Raw genomic sequence first — 22,410 nt, 5'->3', positions numbered from 1 at the left:
TAAGCCTTAATCACATAGAAATACTCAGATTATCTAATGTAGTTATGTATTTACTGCATATGGTATTGGTAATTACAGCATGCAGCAATCAAAGCGTAAATCTGCCTTACTCATAATGAGAGTCTAAGTCTATACGCCTCACATATCAGAAACGGTTCCACATATCAAAGACATATTATTTGTTTTTGAAGACCTTGAATATCCTGCATGAAATCACTTGTAATGCACCATGTATATATTTATTTATTTGTATTAATGTTTGGTTTGTTTCAAACCTTTCACATATAAACATCTTAAATACATTTCATCTATACTTTTAAAATCAAAAACCAAATATACAAGTTAGACTTTCAGACATTATAGCAAAAGAAAACTCCTAATTTCAGCATAAAATTAATACATATCATTGTCACATCTTAAAAACCTCAAAAAAATGTGTATCCCCGCAAATACCAAAGTAAATATTTCACCCACTAAGAACATGGCCCACCATTTGTCAACTGACAATGATTTAGTCTCTTTGAAAAACTTCACCAGATGAGATGTTCTAAGAGAGGTCAAGGCAGGACATCTAGTTATTACATGTTTCAGTGTCTCTATTATTAATGGGGTTAGACAAAACCTGCACCTCTCATCTTCCCAGTCGCCTTGTTTCCGGCAGAACAATACCTCCTTTGTCAGGAACAGGTACAGTCGTAGTCTCAGAAATTGGTTCCAATGGTAGGGGCTAGTGCATTTCAACATATATTTAGGCACCACATTCGGAGCTCGACATCGTTTTGCAAGATCTAGAGACATTCTATATGTATTTCTTTTATTTTGAGTATCAATCCAGTCTTCACATGTGAGTTTTTGTTTGACTGCAGCTGGTTTGCTATCAATGTCTCCATTGAAGTATCCAAAGCTTTTAGGAGCTAATGCATTTCTTTCCAAGGGCCAATAGGCCAGGGAGCCTCTACATTTTCTTTTAGTTCTTAGAATTTCATATGGTGGAGGGAAATCTGCCATGGCAGCCGTCTGAGCAAGTGACACAAATGTCCAAAGGGTCACTGAGTATAAGGACTTGTGGCCCAGTCCATATCTGATTGATGCTATTGCTACACCCTTAGGGAGTCTAAGCACCCTCCTCCAAAATGTTACTTCCAAAGCTTCCCAAGTTTGCCATGCTAATTTTATCCTGCCTGAGCTCCATAAGTAGGAATCACAGTTGCTTTCTGTTTATAAAAGTTCAAGATAGGCAGCATGGTAAATTTGCCATATCTTTTATGCAAGGCACTTAACCTTTGATTTCAATTCCTCAGCCCAAGGATTCTCATTCAAACTTGTATTCACCATTTATGGAATGCTATCAAAGCCTTTAAGATCATTTCACATTCACATATTTACCGGAGGTCTCAAGGAAAGGCAACACATCCTTCCCGTTATGCCAATGCTTAATAAATGGCAGAAGGTTTTCTTTCTGCATGCCAATACAGTAGGATTTAATATTTGAACAATATCAGTAGACACATATTTCTAGGCTATTTGTGACCCTGAAAATTACATAATCTTCCAACAGTGACTGCCCATATCTGAGAACACACACATGCCTGCAACTCTCAATCTGATCATTTGTGAAAATGTGCTTCCCATCACCTTGAAATTTACCTGGATATCCTCCTACTGAACACGACATAAAAAAAACTTGAACTTTAGTGTACTAGTAGACCCACCTGATAGTTAGTCAATTCATTCTTTAAAATAAATCAGGTTTCAAAAACTCACTTCACATTTAGAACTCCATTAATCAGATGTAGGTCCACACAGCGTTTTCTGCTTGGGAAAGCAGACAAAGTCGATGCAGTCGTGCTGAACCATATGTATCTAGCAACAGAACTTATTTTCCGGGGACCCATTGCTCATTTAGTACACTACCTAGTGCCTCATTATGACTATGGTGATAATGCTAAATAGAAGCGCTATTTAACATACCCTATGTTTTACCATTACTACCATAATACAAATGAGGTCCCACACATACTATGTTCCACGCAACATAGGATTCCATATGCATTAAATGGTTTAGAAAAGTAATGGCTTTGCTTACTTCTTGATGTCACACACACCCTAATCAAATCTACCTGTGGTCCAGAAATAGGGTGCATTTTCAGAGAAGCCACCCACAATACCGGAACAGGACTTCAAACAAGATTTGCAAATGCTAAATTTGCCAAATAGTTTGGCACTCATAGAAAAACTCTTACCACTACATGGTTTCAAAACAGAATAATACCTCCTTTGTCGGGTGCAGATTCAGTCGTAGTCTCAGAAATTGGTTCCTATGATAGGGGCTAGGGAATTTCAACAGATATTTAGGCAACACATTCATTGCCTGAGATTCTGTTGCAAGATCTAGAGACATGCTATATGTATTTCTTTTATTTTGCGTATCAATCCAGTCTTGACATCTGAGTTTTCGTTTAACTGCAACAGGGTTTGTTATCAATGTCTCCACTGAAGTTTTCATCGTTTCAGAAATCAAGTGAACTGGAACTACTTTAATGTTTTTACTGGTAACAGTTCCATTGCATTTAACTGCCATTTTCACCATTCCAGAACTGTTATTTTTTAATTAAAATCATAGCTCTAAATTTTACCACCCGCTAGCAGTTATTGCTAAACTGAAATCTGGTTGACCATACATTTACGAAGCCTGGATGACAACTCAGCCTGGGTGGACTCTAGCAGACTTAATATTAGCCAGGAGAAGATGGAGGAGGTCATGCTAACAGCTATCTCACTTCACACCATGTGAAGATGTCATCTCTAGTTGAAGATGTCCAGTCCACTCAAAGGGATGGCATTTTAATACGAGGAGACTACACAGTAATTGTACCTTCATGCCACTGGACACATGTGCAGTTGTAGTAAGAGCCTTATTGACTATTAGCTTGAATTGTTGTAATGCAGGTGTCTCAAAAGTGATTGATTTCTAGACATATGAAAAGTGATAATGTCCAAGCTGCTCACTGGAATGTGCTGTGTCTTGCAGTAGAGTAGGGAATCCAGAGTACCTGTCTGCATCATCTAAGCATGAATACACGGGGCCGATCCTGACTACCATAAGGACATCTGAAGTGGGAGAATGGAACAAAAGACTCCAACCAATCCCCTCATGCCCCTGGCCTAGAGGATCGCGGCCCAGACACCTGCCACGAGAGGAGTTTGCCTATCTACCAGACGACCAAATACCCTGGTACAGGAACATACGGATGTGCCCACCAACCTGCCCACCAGCCTGCCCTGCCCAAACCGACACCTGCGGCATGGATGAACTCGACTGAACCATTCAACAGTAAATAAACACATCGTTAGAGATGCCATGACGACCTAGCCAACGGTCTGAACACCTGTGCAAACATGCACACTGGACACTCCCACACCAATCCACACGAAGAACATATTCAGTGCTATGACGTAGGTGACGGACACACCCACTGACGCGCATCTTTATTATTTTTCACATAGGTTTTTCAAAATGCAGAAACGCAAGACGCACAACAAACTCATCTAAAATGCTTGCTGACGCTTCTCCTAACCCATGCATTGCAATGAGAAATATAACGAAGACATGATACTGGGGATAAAGCAATATGACACCGTAACTTAAAGCGCCGTGCATCAAACATCCCCACCTATGCACCAGGCCCAAGTAGGCCGCAAGCAAGAGCCTCCACGAACATTGAACGAGCCAGAGTACAATTGCTGACCCTGCAGAATGAGCCCGGCGAGAACAGACAGCCAAGGGAACAATGTTGCAAACTCGCATGCCACAAGCCGAAGCCAAGGTCACACCTGCAAACTAAGCCAGACACACAGTGGAAAATGCAATATTAAATGTGCAGAATTCTGCCTCAACCACGGTCTCTCCTCACGTGACCAAGCCGAACCTGACAGGGTGCCAGACCCAGGAGGAAGAAGGCGTCTGGATCCCACGTTTCGAGACACAGGCAGCAACAATGAAGCGACTCAATGGACATCTGCGGCGGTGGGAGTAGTCTGCTCCCCAGCATATGAACAAATCCATGCATTGTCTGCACATACCCATAGTTATACATTGTTGCAAATGACAGGTGCACCGCGAGCTGGGAACAACGATGGTCCCAGGCTGGGGGGCTTGCGAGTGGACCAATCAGAACATGGTGCACTTATCACTGACGCCATTAACATTAGCCAATCCTCAGGGGTCTTCATGTAACAATTTTCATGTATCTAATAGAAGGGACAACCCAAGTATACCACCTGAATGACCCTCAACCACTAACAGCGCTCCCTATACGTATGCTATACTAACCCTACCACTCGAGGAACCAATCCAGAATGGCGATAGGTTTTTTTGCTAACTTTCCCAGGTGACGCAAGTAGCGCGTCATACTGAGGTAAAAAGGGCCTGCGAGCCCCACGAATTTTGAGAGAGAGTCAGGACAGACGCGTACGATCCTTGACCCATCCCTGCCGTTTTTTAATAAACAGCAGAACCACCTTGCTTCTTGCGTGTGCCTCATACTCATTTTTGGGATACGCGGGAGGAGTTGGGGCCTCCCGGCCCAGGGGTCCGCGGACGGCCAGCAGACCCCGGGAGAATTTCCCCCCGACACATCTTTACATTGTTTATCCCTAGATGGAACCATTGATCTATGGAGGATCACATACTGTTGATCCCTAGGACTCCGTCAGACTATAGGAAATGAAATGCTGAAATCCAGACTGACAGAGAGTCCTAGGGATACAAATCACAGCACATATTTTTATAGTTTCAGGTCCTTGTTAAAGCAGCATCTGTTCACCTTGGTGTTTTGTTTGGGTAGCAGTGGACTTAAGCTCAGCGAGTATGAGTGATTGATTTCCCAAAGGTGATACATAAATGATCCAACTGACTGATTGATTAAGATTTTTTTTTTAATACAATCGACCTGCCTTCTTCTCCCCATTACATTTGGCAGTGAAATTGACCCTAAAACACCACCTTAAAAATGTATTGCACCTTACTCCCTTCCTCCCTACACTATCCCCTCCCGAAATCACAATGTCAGTACTTTATTTTGCATACTTCTACCACTGCGTGTTTTCTTTTATGACAGACACATGACTTAATGCCTTACATGAATGCACATTTTGCAAAGAACTGGGCCATCAATATGTAAAAGGCGTGCAATGCCATTGAGCTAATCGGGCTCCAGCCACCCCTACCCCTCCAATATGTGAGCTAAGGTGCCGGGCTTCCATACGTAGCTTTTTGCCAGTTAGAGAGGGTAGAGAAAACGTATCTGAAATCAGCGGATTTAGAGTGTTAACTGTGTTTGTGCAGAAAAAATGTATTTGCACAAACACAGCAAACCTTTAAAGTGGCTAGTTTCAGGAAATGCTTCCATCGCTGCTCTGTCTTACAAACGTCAAATGCCCACTTCAGCCCCGTCCCCACAGATGCAAGCGAACATATAACAACGTGATGAATTATTTCACATCAGAGGAGAGGGGGCTGATGTGTGGACCTGCTTTTTTTAGGCACAAAGTGAGAGACGCCTTTCTTGACAGTGGCAGCGTCAAGTTTTTCTGTGTTCGTGCAGAACAATCTATGTGCACGAATGCAGAAAAACCTTAAATCTGTTAGTTTCAAGAAAGGCTTCTATTGCTTCTCTGCCTCACAAAAATCGAAGGCATTCATCACCCCACTCCCCAAGGATGTTAGCCATCATATAACAATGTTAAGTGTTGTTTCACAACCGAGTTGTGGAGGGTGATATGCGCACTTGCTTTTTGTTAGGCAGAGAGACGAGGACGCTGTTTCTGAAACTGCCAGTGTTAACAGGTGTTTCATGTTAGCTCATAATGTATGTATGCATATGTGCAAGGAGTGTGTATGTAATGCATGTGTGAATAGGTGAGTGTGTATGTAATGCATGTGTGAATAGGTGACTGTGTGTGATTGAGTTTATGATGTATGGGGGAGTTGGGTGCACATGTGAATGAGTGAGTGCATGATGAATGAGATGTGTAAGTGAATGTGTAATTTGTCTGTGTGTGTGTGCGCTTATGTGCAAAGCTGGGCTGAGAGCTGATCCTGGTCGGTAGAGGGTGGGAAGTGTGAGATATTTTTACCCATGCCAATGTGCCCCACTACACCCCTTTGCCAATTGGGAAAGAAATACCCAAAAATGGATGCACTGACCCCTGTGCGCACCAAATCTGCAAAACTGTGCATGGTTCATAAATCACAAAAGGCTGCAAACCCCTGCCACACCCAGTCAAAGCTGGTGTCAAAACAGGACTCTCTGCAGGAGAATGCCAGTGAATGATGTTACCTGTCACATGAAGCAAGGCCACAGAAGTGGGCTAAAATCTGAAAATGCCTTTAAAATGCAGCTTTCCCAATCAATTGCAACCTTCAAAGTGCTGTTTTGGCGCTAAATTCAGTCATTTTCCAAGTGAACCATTGAAATGAAAATTGTGCTGAAACCACAGATCATCCAGTGCAGTCAGAGTAAAACGGGCCTCACTGACTGACATCAGCTAAGAAATGTATTTAATGAAACACCAGTCCAGCAACAGTTTGTTTTCAGTTACATAGGGAAAATGCAGATAAAAATGGTAACATATCAATTTCAGCTGTGCAGAGAAGGCTCCAAGCATAAGCTGAATACTTACTTCCAGATTGCAGACAATTTCCAGCACTCAGAGACAGAATAATGCTGAGTTGAATGTGTGTGCTGCATAAGAAAATAAGGTGTAAAAACCCAGTTTAAATTCTGTTCTTTTGCCTGAAGAAATTGCAAAAATCACCTATTTAAAGCATGTTTGTAAAGGGCTTAATTCTTTTAAATATCCAATTCCCTTATAAACTGGGCTTGTTTTGTATGTTTTAAAGGAAAGACCTAATTTTAAAGTAACCCAGTTTGGAGTTCAGTAAATATTTAATTCTGACCTGACAGTGACCAGCCTGGGAAAGATGACACTTCAGTTGACACTCCCTTGCTACAGGAAGCCTTAATGGATGCTTGAGGTTCCCGCATATTGACAACAAAGAGCACAGCAGACTTTCATCTCAAGGACAATGGAAGGATGCCTACTGATCTCTACAGGGGAGCTTCCCTCTCAAGGAAGAGGACACACCCCCTGATCAAAGTAATGTGACAGCTGTTGCCTGTGAAAGGGAAGTTACAAAGGGAAACAAAAAACTGCCTCAAACTTTTGGTGTTTAAATCCTTATTTGTGATTAAGTTTGAAACTCTTTAACTGTGCAACCTGAAGGAGGATTAATCAAAAAATCAGTAGATGTTAACCTAATTTTAGGCCCTTGCTTTGAAGACATTAATGAACCCTGTACCACCTAAGGAGGTAAAGTTACAGGAAAACCCTAATTGTAGCAAAACTATTAATGCTGCAAGTCTAAGATTGTATATTTATGCTCTGGTGATAATCGCCCAGATATGTACTGAATTAGAAATTATTAGTCCAAACTGTTATGATTAAAATTGATAAAATTCTATAGAATGACAAAGACAGCTCTCACAGAGATGGGGATTGAATGTGAAAATAACTCATCAAATTTGTAATGTATATGTCCAATTTTATTAGGGGACATCATTTTAGAAATGTACATTTGTGTAAAAGTTAAGTTTTGGTCAAAATCAATGTGGGAGTTCCTAAATCCCATCATAAAAATGACAGCTGTTTTCTGACTGCCAACTAGAACAAGGCAAGTGCCTTTGGCCACTCACAGCCATGGGGGTCCGGTTTGAAATTCTGCCCACACCATGAACTTTGTGATGTCACTTAGTAGGATAAATATAAGAACTTCACCACATATAGACACACACTGCTTCCTGAACACATCCAGATTTCCACGCAGCACTTTGCTCCAGAACGCTGCACCTTGCAGCTGATTCCAGACTTCTTTGCAGAATCCAGGGCTTAGTATTGCTGAACTCTTTTTAGCTAGACCCACATTTAACCATCCCTAACATAAGAGAATTTAATTCTGATCCAGTCTGGCTTCCTACCATTAAGGCTTGCCTGCTGAAACTCGCATCCTGCGAATCTCCGTGTCCAGTGACCAGAAGGGCCAATCCAGTCCAAATCCAGTTGAGGTGCTGTCCAAATTTACCAGAACCGTCCAGCTGACTGATCCCTCCAGAAGTGCCCTGCTGCCGGTAGACCCGATCCGATGACCATAACCCTGATGGTCCAATCTTAAGTAGAGTGGACTGTAAGTATCACAGGAATAACAGTGAACCATAGTATATTTGCCTTGTCTTATCCCAATCTCAAACTATCCCATCTTTAACTTCAGAACCTCTAACATTGTCAGAACTATTCTTGCACTGATGTTTTCTCATTTGTCTCATTAAACCATAACCCATTAGTGATTTGGGTTAAATAAAGTAATTCCCATACAGAACGGAAACTAGAGTATCACACGTGAAGAGTTACGAGCGGCCATGAGTAGCTGTGGAGAATCATGGGTGGCATTCTCTTTTTCATAGTCATTAATATAGTGTAATAAAACCAATCTGTCATTTTTAAAACCGAATTTCTGTTTTCAGTTTCGCGCCTATTTTTCAAAAACTCCTCTCACTAAAACTTCCATAACTTCTTCAATTTTATAGATAGAAACCTAATTTCAGCACTCACTTATAACTAAGACCGTTAGCTACAACCACGACCAAAAACTGCATTGCATGCATTTGACCCCTTTTTATCAAAAATCGCATAGTGAAATTTTGCAGCAAATTTACATTTTCAAAAGTTCCCACGTGTCTTTTTCCCCTCCAAAGTTTTTCTTAACTCCCATTCCGTTCTAAAGTGTGTACTGTTGTGTATCTTGTCACTCATGTGTGTTAGGATCGATTTTGTGTTAAGAATGTTTATCAATTTAAGCACTTTTGTACCCTTTTGCATTGTGTCACAAAGCCATTTTCACTTGTCAGTTTAAAAATGTCAATTTCCAAAAACGGTTTTCTCTCTTGTTTGGGGAGGGAAGATTGCATTCAAACTCTAGACATTGTCGTTTAGTCCTAAATACCTGCTGATTACTCATATCTGGGTAGGATTGCTCATTTGTACCTTAAGGACTTTGCAGGGGGAAATATTAACCTAAACGCTATCTTTTCACAAACCAAAACTGTTCTTCTTCCTGTGATTTATATTCTGCATTATTATAAGTGAATTCAATTCCTTTGCTTATTTTGAATTTTATTGTCACCGCTTGGTGATTGCTGCCCCATATATATATAAATATATATTAAAACGTATGTGTGATTTGAATATGAACTAAATAAATAAATATTTACCTTTACAAACTAGCCTGATTCCTGGTCCAGTGTGACCTGGGGGGTATTTTAAGACGGGTGTGATATGAGCGGTATATCATTCAGAATATTGAACTTATTGACACAAAAAAAATAAGTTTTTCATTTGCGCACTACATGCTGGGCAATGCTGCAGGGCCGCCCAAAGCGAGGCAGGGTAACTGCTGTTACCATCAGCAGCCTGGGAGAGGGGCAGCCCCCAGCATTTCCTCAGCCTGCTCCTCTCCCCCCACTCAGCTGCAGAGACACGCAGTCTTTTCAACACAAATGCCAAGGAAGCGTGAGGTGTGAACGACCACCTCACCCTTCCTCCAAACAGCAAGGTGCTAAGCACCATAAGGAAACCAACAGTCAGGCAGGACCCAGGTTCAAAGACCTGCCCCCATCAGGGGGCCAGACAGTCGGCTATCTGGCCTGGGGCTGTGACAACAGCAGCCCCCACCACTTACATAACAAAGACCCAGGGCTTCCCTGGGTCTTATAAATAAGAGCAGCATGCTCTGAGTAAACACAATCTGTTTGTGGACCCTGAACGGGGACCCAAACAAACAGGAGGTTCACTGATTTCTCAGTGTCTTCCAATCTTTTTGATTCTTTAGCAAATTTTACGAAGTTCGCTGTACTCCACAGCATCTTTGTTTTTCCTCTCTGAACATTGTTACTGTTCAAAAACACCCCAGACGGGCAAGCGAGCGGCAAGCGCTGGAGAAACACAAAGATAAACAATCAAGGATGCGCTCTGCATGAAAACTTTTCAACGCAGCCCGAACGAAGGAAGGAGAGGACGCACGGCGCAGACGGTGTCAGTTTCAACCTTTTTCAGGTGAGCCGCCGTGCAGGGGATGCGGAGGGGAAAAGACAATGCCGTGTTTACAAGGGGAAGAGATACATTTACAAGGAATAGGAAGGCTGGTGGGCATAATTTCTAGCGAATTCGTTAAGAAAGAATGTTACAAGCGACAAAGAATAACGAGCATGACAAGCACAACCTTAATGTAAAATACTGTGAAAGATTGCAGCCAGCCAAGTGGCACGGCGTACTGAGAGCTCGCTTTGACATCCACACAGAGCCTGCTGACGCAGGTTCAATCCAGGCGGGGTCATATACTGCCGACCATTTCTTCCAATTTGACACAGGCACCCCAGCTCCAAAAGCCAATATTTAAATAACAGAGAGACACACGATAACATCTTGTGATGTCCAGTTATTTAAATAAACACCGCACACGGCGGGCAATTGAAAGCAGTTCCTAGAACCATCCGGGGTCTTTTATAAAAGAAAGTGTCATTCTCCTTTTTTAGCGACATGAACAGTATACGAAAATAGGTCACGCAGGCCTACCACAACAAATATTCCCTTTTTTAAACAGCGCAGAGCCCAGACAGCTTCAGGGCAGAGGGAACTGTCAGAAAACATATGCTAGAACAGGGCGGGGCAACAGCTACCAGTTACCCAACACGGGCAACAAATATAACAAACTCAAAGTAGCGCTCTAACTACAACAGCCAGCATAAAACCTGATAAAATGTTTTTACTTTCTCTGTAACAGGCCAAAGAGGAGCATGGGGCCCAAATGGAAAATGCAGGCGCCCACAACACCGGCACAAAAGCCCAAATCACCACAGCTGTTAGCAGCCATTGAAGCAGCAGAGCACTACAGATGGGCATGGGTTAGAGAAAACATGTACGGCATACCCAAGGAAAGAATTGCCAGGCCACCCAGCCAAGAGGAGGGCCCAGCACCATCAAAAAAGAGAAAATTAGCAGAAGGTGCCAAAAAAGTAACAAATGATTGTCAAAACTAAGTGGGAATATAGCTGAATTACAGCACTTAATGCTAGAAATGAGGGGGAAGCAAACACCTCCCACAAGGGAACCTGAGGCCCCAAATTCTACCATTGCACTAGAACCTGCAACAACGGTAGTTAACACCCCGGCAACGCGACCTCCAGCAACCCCACCTCAGCAGGTGCAGCAGGTCCCAGTAACACCCACAGCAATCACTGCAATAGCCCCAACAGTTCCAGCAACAGACCCAGCAGATGCATTAAAAGCATGGGCAACCCCCACCGCAGACACCACGGGCCTGACAGGGACACCCGGCAACAGCACAACAGACATTGTAACGATCTGTAACACACAGTTAGAGCTAAAATGAAATCTTTTCAGACCGAAATATTAAACAGATACAAAATATGCCTGGCATGGAACATTGATACTACAATAAAAGAAGCCATATGGGCCAATGAATTTATATAAATCTTTTCACTAATAGAAGCCCAGCGCAAAGGGAAGGATGCCTTCAGAGATCCCAAAAAGATAGAAGAAAAAGCTATTGCCAGAAATGCCCGGGTAGAACAAAACTGGGACAACTGGTTGCAAGCCTTTTCCATCTTAGCAACAATATATGAGGACAAATTTCCCATGGATTGTAGGAAGCTCTGGGCATACATGGATAAAATAAGGGAAGTAAAAGTCACCCAGAGAGGGAAGATATGGCTAGCATATGATATTAGATTCAGGAGAAGCATGTGAGAGAGGCCAGCCATCGAGTGGGTTGAGGTTCAGAATGATTTGTACACCATCAACACCGTGCTTCCACCGGAGGAAGAGGCCCCGCAAACTTCCTCCAAAAATAACAAAAGCACACAAGGTAACAGGCCCAATGATAACGATAAAACCAAGAAAGGGGAGCAGCCCTTTCGGAAGAATCAACCATGGGCGGCTAAAATTAATGCCCACAGACAGAACAGAAACCAATCTTCCAAATCCAACATCCCATGCAGAAACATTGGGAGAAACCAGTGTACATGGGGTAAAGAATGCTGGTACAAACACACCTGCACAAACTGCAACAGTGACCATGCAGCAAGCAATTGCACCAGACTACCAGCCAAGAAAGAATGACATCCCGATTTTAGAACCGGGAAGAACACCTATTAACCCAGGCAATTTTAGAGAAGCCCCTAATAACTACCCAGACAAAGAAACCATCATGGCAATATGGCAGGGTTTTACCATCCCTTTTAAGGGCACAGGGTCACAAACTGTCCCAATGAACCTGAAGTCAGCCAGGGACAACTCCCTGATGGTGGAAACCAATATCAAGAAAGAACTGCAACTAGGCAGGATGGCAGGTCCCTGGGACCGCATGCCATTAAATAACTACTTAATATCCCCACTAGGTTTGGTCCCCAAAAAAAAAGAACCTGGGAAGATGAGGCTAATCCATCACCTCTCCTATCCCAAAGGCCAATCATTAAACGACGGCATCCCACACACGGAATCCACCGTATCTTACAAACATTTCCAAGAGGCGGTAAGACTCATACAGGAATGTGGCAGGAACGCCCTGATGGCCAAGTTGGACATCAAATCCGCTTTCAGACTTTTGCCAGTCCACCCTGATTCACAGCAGTGGCTAGGTTTCACCTTTAATAGCAAATTCTATGTAGACAGATGCCTCCACATGGGGTGCACAGTATCCTGCGCACTGTTTGAGCAATTCAGCTCTTTATTCCAATGGGCTTTCCAAAAACAGAGACCAGGGACTAAAATAGTACATTACCTCAATGACTTCATGGTAATGGGCCCACCAAATTCTGTTGATTGTGGCATGGCCCTAGCAAAACTGGAATACATGGCCTCCCAGTGGGGAATTCCCCTGGCCAGGGAGAAACCACCAAACCAGACACCACCATAATTTTCCTGGGGATTGAAATAGACTCAACAAGGGGGCTTTGCAGAATCCCTAAAACAAAAATAACAGAACTCAGTGAAAGAAATACAATCTCTAGCAGGTAGTCTCAATTTCGCATCCACAATAATACCCCAAGAGAGGATATTTTCCAGAAGCCTAGAGATGAAAATCAAAACAATCATCAAACCCCACTTACACATCCGGCTAGGCAAGGAGGTGAAACAGGACCTGGAAACATCGGAAAATGTCCTTGTAGATTTCAACGGGACCTCACTTTGGCGAACGCCTTTGAACACTTAGACAAATAGGGTCCTATTCACTGATGCAGCTGGGAGCAAGGGGTTTGGAGCCATGCTAGACTCAGAATGGGTGGCAGGCCACTGGCCAAACTCATGGCAACTGACAGGGTGGACAAAAAACATCACCCTTCTAGAAATATTTCCCATCTGGCTAACATTGCACATCTGGGGCAGGCAGCTAGCTAACACGGAACTACTGGTCTGGTGTGACAACATGGCTGTAGTTGGCTCCATAAACAGAAGGTCTACCAAATGCCTTTTAGTGCTGAAAGTCCTACGAGCCATTACAGCAGTCACACTACAAGAAAACATAATGGTCAAAGCAAAGCACATTTCGGGGGTGGATAATAACATTGCTGATGCTTTATCTCTCTTCCAGTGGCCAAGATTCCGAGAGCTAGCACCACACGCCCAGGAGCAGATGACGCCAATACCAGCAGAATGCTGGGCAAGAATGGGAAACCAAGAGTAACGGCATCAACGCCAGCGCCAAAGAGCCCAGGCCGGGATGCCCTACATAAACCAGGCACCTCTAAAACGGGTGCCAACAACACATTGGCATCAACGCCAGCGCCAGAGAGCCCAGGCCGGGATGCACTACTTAAACCAGGCACCTCAAAAACGGGTGCCAACAACACATCGGTATCAACGCCAGCGCCAGAGAGCCCAGGCCAGGATGCCCAAAGAAAACCAGGCACATCGAAAACGGGTGCCAACAACCTTTCAGGGTTCCAAACGGAGATGGCGGAAAAAGCACTAGCAAGCACTACCGCAGTACAGTAAGTTCATGCAAACAGTGTTTAGAATCACAGGTTTAAACCATGTAGAATTAATGACATAGAGTATTTTTAAAATGGGCACGAGACCAGGGGTTTAAAAGAGACTGGGCAAAAAGACACCTAGTGGCAATCTGTTATTTTTCAAAAATGCGGGGCGATTCAGACCTCACACAGAGCTCCCCCATCTCTTATGCAATGAAAGGTTGGGGCAAATTGGAGGGTCCTCAAGTGGACACCCGCCGACCCCTGGATTTCAACAAGCTAGTACAGATTACAAACCAGCTAGAGGCCATATGCTGGCACCCATAGGAGATAATATTGTTCAAAACAGCCTTTTCTCCAACCTACTTCGGGGTTTCCCGAATAGGGGAAATTATTGCATCCAGCACCAAGGCCACAAATTGCCTGGGCGTCATGGAGGTCAGGGTAAAACAAGAGAGCATTAGCATCGAAATGCAACAGTCAAAAATAGGGGTCAAAAGAACCATCAACATTTGCTGCATTGATGAGGCTACAAACTACCCGGTCTGTATCACCAACCTCTATTACACACAGAGGCCCAAGGTGGGGGGGGGGATTCCTAATCCACAAGGACACATCGGCACTAAGCCGCTATCAATTCAAAGGGGTGCTGATGAATGCAATCAGCAAATCAGGGTGGGACCCTAAGGGTTTCGGCACCCACTCCTTCAGGATAGGGGCTGCCACATCAGCATGGCAAGGAGGCCTAGCACCTCAGCAGCTGAAAAACATTGGGTGTTGGAAGTCAGATTGCTACAGAAAATATATCAGACCAGTTGAGCTGGTAGCATACAGAAACCCGCCAGAATTTCTGATCATCCATCTGGGGGGCAACAACCTGGTCTCCACCGGCAGGAGAATATTACTCGAGGATATATGCTCCTCCCTTGCGGGCATATCTCACAATTGGAGGGGCACGGAAATATACTTCTCGGCCATCCTACCCAGAAAGAAATGGCTAGAGGCCAACTGCTACAAACCTGTAGATATTTCTAGAAGGAAACTCAACAGGGGCCTAGAAAAATTCTGTATAGCAAGAGGACTGGGTTTCATAAAACACCCAGCCATTACATTAGGCAACCCGGACCTATATCTCTAAGACGGCACCCATTTATCGACCCAGGGCATGGAACATTTCTTTAGAGAAATCACTGCCACACTCACCTCCAGGGGTTGTCTTTAGGGGATACTTCTGGGGGAACACGGCCGTGTGTGGTGGCACGGGCCAGACCTCAGGACCCGGTGCCCAAAAGTATGATACTATTATTATCTTGTGATTATTGTTATGCTATAACCGCAACTGTACAATAAAAATCCTATGGCCTTTTATTGCCAACACTTGACACAAGTTGTGAGCTAATTATTTTGGGGGAAGGTTTTGGGGCACTGCCAATACAAATGCATGTATATGGGTTCAGCAGTTGTGGGCAATGCTGCAGGGCCGCCCAAAGCGAGGCAGGGTAACTGTTACCATCAGCAGCCTGGGAGAGGGGCAGCCCCCACCGTTTCCTCAGCCTGCTCTCTCCCCCCACTCAGCTGCAGAGACACGCAGTCTCTGCAACACAAATGCCAAGGAAGGGTGAGGTGTGAACGACCACCTCACCCTTCCTCCAAACAGCAAGGTGCTAAGCACCATAAGGAAACCAACAGTCAGACAGGGCCCAGGTTCAAAGACCTGCCCCCATCAGGGGACCAGACAGTCGGCTATCCGGCCAGGGGCTGTGACAACAGCAGCCCCCACCACTTACATAACAAAGACCCAGGGCTTCCCTGGGCCTTATAAATAAGAGCAGCATGCTCTGAGTAAGCACAATCTGTTTGTGGACCCTGAACGGGGACCCAAACAAACAGGAGGTTCACAGTTTACTCAGTGCCTTCCAATCTTTTTGCTTCTTTACCGCAGAACCCTCCCACCGTACAAAAAGAAGGGCGAAGAACAAGAACTACAAGGCACTTTACGGTGCCCACAACAAGTCTTGGGACACAAGAAGGCGGCACGGGCCAGAGGGGGTAACATCAGGACCTGGTGCCCAAAAGTATGATACTATTATTATCTTGTGATTATTGTTATGCCATAACCACAACTGTACAATAAAAATCCTACGGCCTTTTTTTTGCCAACACTTGACACAAGTTGTGAGCTAATTATTTTGGGAGAAGGTTTTGGGGCTCGACCAATACAAATGCATGCAAATGGGTTCAGCAGTTATAGGTCAGACCCGGGTGTGTGCCTGATTGAAATCCTTAACAGAGGTGAAGGGGGGTGTGGTTGTTGGTGGGAGAGGGATGGGTGGGGAAAGTGGGATTTCACTAAACATAACTTTTTTTGGACATCCACTGTAAAGTAAGCATGATATGTGTATGTGGCTAGAATGGCGTTTTGGTGCAGCCACCCTTGTCATTTACTATTGTGGCATGACTTTATTTTACTGGGCATCTATAACAAAGTAGGCATGGCATGTGTTATTACTTATTATTTTGGTACAGCCAGTTTAGCCATTTCTTCCTTTGGCTTGACATTTGTTACTGGGATGGACGTAATATATATATATATATATATATATATGGGAATGTTGGCATATTTTGGTGTAGCCAGAATGGATATGTATGGGCCCAGCCATCGTGAACATTTTTATACTGGCATATAATGGTATAATGAATGGAAATGTATGGTTTGTATTTCATGTGGAAGTTAGATCAGTGGCACACTTTACTTCCACCAGGTCCCCTGGTGGTCGATTTTACTTAAAGGGTGATGCCTGATCAAATATCTGGGTTTTAGATTTAAAAGTTATCAAAGCAACCAAATGTGTGTGTTGTCTTTAAATCCAATCACTTTGCAATTCTTACTGGCATATTACGCTTTAAAATGTATCATTTGATACTTGAGCTCAACGTCAGACAACCCTTGGTGTGGAACAGAGGGGAGGACCTTGAAGTTTGCCTCGCCCAGTTTCTGAAGTGGCCCCTCCCATCACCAGTTAGCCCACCCGTCTCCGAAACACAACTTGACAGATAATCTTACTGTATTGTGGAAATACTCTGTCTCTTACATTACTTAATGTGTGTCCTCTGTGCACATGGCCTACTGTACCATGTTCCTGGAAAGGGCCAAATGGGTTCTACTATAATCCTGAATTCTCACCTACTCCCATACTCTGAAACAGGGCATTTCCTCTTTAGCACGGGTGAGTGTCAAATGCCCATGGCAGAATACCTATTGCTTGTGTGAATGCGCAATATCAACAAAGTATGTTCACAAACCATCATGCCCTGAGAGCTGAGATGATCCTGTCTGTGTGGGGCGGGTGGTGCACAGGCCAAATCCAGCAATGCGCTGCACTTGCATGTGTGGGGCTGTTGGTAGCGGCATGGGGGCAACATTTAGGGGATGTGCCAGATTGCTCTGCTCGCTTCCTGTGCGCAGAGACCGGGTACTGTGTCAGCTCTGTGGTGTGGTAGAGTGATCAGTCGCAGCGTGTGCATGGCGCAGCCTCTCTGCTGCACTTTGCCACATGCCCGGGCCTCTGGTAAGCCTGCCCCTGAAAGCTACCATGCGTTTGGAAGTAGAGATATTTATAGCAAGTCGCTCGATTATTCCATGTGTTTACCGAATAGAAGTGATTCTGGAAATATTCTTTTTTTTTGTTTTGTCTAGTGTGTTGTAAACAATTTGCAAACATTTTGATACAGTTCAGACTCCCAAATAAACTTGGCAGCAAAGCCCTGCCCTGCTTCCAAGCACTTCCTGCTGCATAAACATAGGATCAAGAGACGTTTTTCGAAAGCACAGTACTCTGTGCCGCGGGAAACATTGTTAAATACTACCTAAGAAACTGTTTTCTTGGTACAATGCTTACATTCCTATCCTCTTTTGTTTATTTATTTTTAATTAGGGATGCAGACTTGTTCCTGCTGGACACACGGAGCGCACAAGCCTTTGATGTGGGATGGCTTGTATTCGATATCACCGTAACCAGCAACCACTGGGTGATAAATCCCCAGAACAATTTAGGCCTGCAACTCTGCGCCGAAACTGGGGACGGTAAGTCACACGTTGCTTCTAGAACATTCTAATCCTTTATACGTGCAACTCATTCAGGCTGAGCCAAGGCACAGCGAGCGCAGGTGTCCATGTGTGCAAAGTGATCGATGGTTTTGCAACTGGACAAAAAGAGTAATTCATTGCTGCGTTCTGGTGTCATTCGGAAACACCTGACCTCTAAAGAGATGGTGGTGTATATGATTTGCTAATTTGTAACCAAACGTCACGGATTGTTTTGTGGTAAATATCTAATGACATTTTTCGTTTTTTAGCAGCACTCCTGTGTTCCTGCTGCCCATGTCCCAAAGAGTTCTTAAAGTTAGAACTCAGCAATATTAGTAAACTGTTTGCTAAATATTAGCAAAATATTCTGCAAATAGCTCATATTAAACCGTTTTTGTACGATTAAGTGCATGTATGGAATGTTGGTGCATAGCCACTAACTCTCTGAATATGTGGGCCGCATGTATTGTGTCCTACAGACGAGCTTCCTGTTTCAGAAAGGGGCATGCATGCTGTGCATTCTGCCCACAATGGATATGTAAGTCCAAGTGCACACCTTACACTCATTTATTAATTAGCCAATATCACCCAGGTAGGTGGAGTGCTGGGGGGCTGCTGATGGCGCCCTGCCCTCACCCCAGTGTGTGGTGAGAGCACACTTCCAGTCCATTTTCAGGGGTGCACCTGTTGATGAAGTCTGGAATGTTCCTGCTAGTGGGCATTGACATTGTAGGTGCATCAGGTTAGGTAAGATTTGCAAGTTCCATATTTGCCATGATCCTTCCTGTGTGTCAGTTCAGGCAAGCTGCATGTTCCTGATCACCTCCTGCTCTGAATCAGGCACAACCCCAAACATTCCCTCAAATGCACAATATGCCTTAGGGAAAAGGTGTGTGGGCACTAAGTCACTTCTGTTCTTTTTTTTCTTCCTCTTGTTCTTTCCTTTTCTTCCTCTTGTCTTTCCTTATCCCTTTCCTCCTAGAATTTAGGTTTGGTCTTTATTGTCAATTGTTGGATTGGGGGGAAGTTTTGGTTTAATTGTTGCTGGATTTAGAATGGTTAAGTTTATTAAGTTGAAATTATTGTTTGTTTACTTGCTTGTTGAAAAATTGAATAAAAATAGTTTTTTAAAAAATGTGGCCAACTGTATTTATATTCCCCATGTGGTCTTACTCCTAGGTTGTTCACTACTGTATTTCCGCTGTCCATTTTGATTGTATTGCTAAGTGGTTCTCTACCGTGCTTTTACTCCTAGGTTATGTTTGACTGTATTTCTACTCCTGATTGTGATCTTACTCCTAGTTTGCACCCGATATGAATCTACTGCAAGGATTTGCCCTTCTACAGTTCTGCTCTATATTGTGATTGTACTTCTAGACTGCATCCGATTGCGATTTTGTACTTAGGATTTGACTGATTGTATTTTTGCCTCTATCTTACTACTTGGTAGTGCATGCTTAATTCTCTGGCAACTCTGATAGATAGCTATGTAAACCCAAATTGGTGTTTCTGGTATTTGCTGTATTACGGTAACACCTAATTGGACAAACAAGCCTTGGAGTTTAAAGGGTACATCTCAACACATTCCAAGCCCCTCAAGGAACCACTCACTGATAAATGTATATATTTCCATGCAAGTATCAGAAACTGCACTCCCAGATATGTGCTTCTTCTTACAAGTATTACGTATTCTCCGCTTTCCAATCAGCGCGATGCTGTGACAGCCGTGCAAACTATCACAAACTCCATCCCTTCCCTTCATTTTCTCCTATCTCCACAAATCTGTTATGTGTGTTCAGGTTGCTCCCCCTTTACCCTTCCTCTTTCCTGTTACAATTCTGATCTCCTCTCTTGCTGACCATGCTCTGGATACAACAGGGGGAGACGCAATGGGCCACTCAGCGCTGTTTGACCAATACGATGGTGACATGCAACTGTAATATAAGGCTTATGCTACAAAGCCTCAAGTGAGCTATTATGTTCATTGTTAAGTACAATTATGACTTTTTTAAGTCAGACCATGTATCACACTGACACTTTCCTCGCTGACTTGCCCCTTTCATTACAATGTTGACATGTCGCCAAGATCAGGACACTATACCCCAGGTCCGGGCATGTGAATGCTTTGTGCAGCAGAAACACACCTTCCAAGGACCTCTGTATTCTAGACTGTGAATAGCGAGCATTCCCAGTGGTAACATAGCCACAAAGAACGTGAAGTAGAAATAACGCATATAATAACGGTACACATGTTCAAATCTCGTCCAAAGCCTCATTTCTTTGAGGTTGAATGTGTCTTTCAAGTCTCGGAAAAGCTACTGAGGGGAAGGAGGGAAGGAAGGGTCACGTGTCTGCTTGCATTTTCCCAGGATCGGACAGATCGCGGTTGTTAGCAATGAAGATGCCGGTTAACCCACTCTGTCAGGGGTGCAGACCGCAGCCCATGGCATCCCCTTTGAGGTACCTGTAAGTGAGTGCCGTAAAAGAGTTCTTTGATGTGTCCCCGATAGGATAACCTGCAGAAATGATAGCCGATCCTTCTGGTTGTCTGAGCCAAATGTCACACCTTGATTTTCCCAGAGAGAATGTCAAGAACGCGAACCTTTGATCTTTCCACAAAGGGGACAGGCTGCACGTCCTTAGCTTCCACGTGTTTTACAATGCACACAACTGCCTCATTCATAAAGGCTTCTTAGAAGCAGTGCCTTGTGTCAGACTCAACATTCATTGGTCCGTTTTCCATGCCCCACAGCCAGGCTCTGAAACATTATTTCTCAGAATAGAATTAATTTGCTGATTTAATTATGTATCTTATGATGGAACCAACGAAGCATCTTACCAAGACACATCTTTAATGAGTGCACTGAAGCTTGTTTATTTTTGCTTTCTTCAAATCTATATAAAATTGGCAAAGTATTCATTTCCCTCTGGAAAATGCCAAAAAGTAGCTTTTGAAATGATAAGATGTTTACTCCCGAATGCAATAAAGTGGGCAAGTCCTACCCTTAGAAACACTGGCAGTTCTTAACTAACAGATAGTACATGTATACTCCTTAATATAAATTTCAGTTCATTATAGAAAAGCAATAAGACTGAGTCAGTGATGGCCGCTCGATATTGCTGCTCCAATCGAATTTCCTATTATTAAGGCATTTTGGGAATGCTTATGGCTTTGGTCCCCTATGACCAAAAGGTACTGTATATTCCAAACGAATGTACATTCACCTCTGACGTTTCATGTTAGGAAGGTTTCATATTGGTTTTTTAAGGCGTAGAAACTACGTCTAGGAATGCCGAAAATGTCATTTCACATTCATATTCCAATATTTTCGCCAATTGCGAAAAAAAGGCTCCAGGTATTCACATGACATCTGGAAAATAATCTGTTTCTCACAACAAACTTCAAATCTTTTTCAAGGTAAATGAAAATCCATTGTGAATGTTTAGAAAAAAACATGCAAAAGTGAGAAAAAGACAACTATATTCTCGGTTGAAAGTTCACAAACACGAATATAAATTATGTTGATAGAATTCTATTGAAGAAAGCCATAATGGAGATATGTATGTTACAGAGATATTATTTCTGGCAAAAAACAAACGAAAACATTAGGGAAAGGGCTGCAGCCTGCCAAACAGTAGTCGCATGAGGGCAGCATAAGGTGCACTGTGTGTCACTGGTGTTCCATATGTCTCCTTCATTGACACGCACCTGCATGGCAAGGAAGGGAGGCAATTAGAGAAAGGCACCCATTACGCTCTTCTGGGCTGACCGCGTCCTCCTAACTTCTCTTAATAACTCAACTGTTCTGTAGTCATCACAGCCCTCCTTCAAAGTTATGTGACAGCCTTGAAAAAAAGACGATCTGGGTGAATAGGTTTATGGTTAGGACTGGGAGGGCAGTAGACATCATGGCTTTGTCAGCGGTTCAACATCGTCAACACTTAACCAGGTGCATTAAAGGACATGTAGTTTTGGGAGATATGTCTCATAAGTAAATCAGCATAAACTACACGAAAAGCTGGCTTGTGTTTTTGAATACGTGTTTGTGGCCAATAGCGGGGGAATAGTTTAGGATTGGAAAGTATGTGTACATTTTCCCAAGACAACTTATCAGTAAATAACGACGTTTAACTCCCACAATGTATTGACATGTGGGCAGAATCACTCAGCTGGTCTACTAAATGGCTTGGCCGAGTAACTTGAACTGTTCATCA

At 43.5% G+C, this 22,410-nt stretch overlaps 1 protein-coding gene across 1 annotated transcript in view; it reads left to right on the top strand.

Moving 5' to 3' along the window:
- BMP5 (bone morphogenetic protein 5) overlaps positions 1 to 22,410 on the top strand; it is a 736,485-nt gene that overhangs the window by 487,450 nt on the left and 226,625 nt on the right. The window contains exon 3 of the mRNA XM_069606148.1: positions 18,044 to 18,192. Coding sequence (XP_069462249.1) covers positions 18,044 to 18,192 — 149 coding nt within the window. The remainder of the gene's footprint in view (positions 1 to 18,043; positions 18,193 to 22,410) is intronic.

Source organism: Ambystoma mexicanum, chromosome 4p (assembly GCF_040938575.1).
Source record: "Ambystoma mexicanum isolate Mex_15411 chromosome 4p, UKY_AmexF1_1, whole genome shotgun sequence".
Lineage (NCBI taxonomy): Eukaryota > Metazoa > Chordata > Amphibia > Caudata > Ambystomatidae > Ambystoma > Ambystoma mexicanum.
This window is presented reverse-complemented; position numbering and strand designations above follow the sequence as displayed.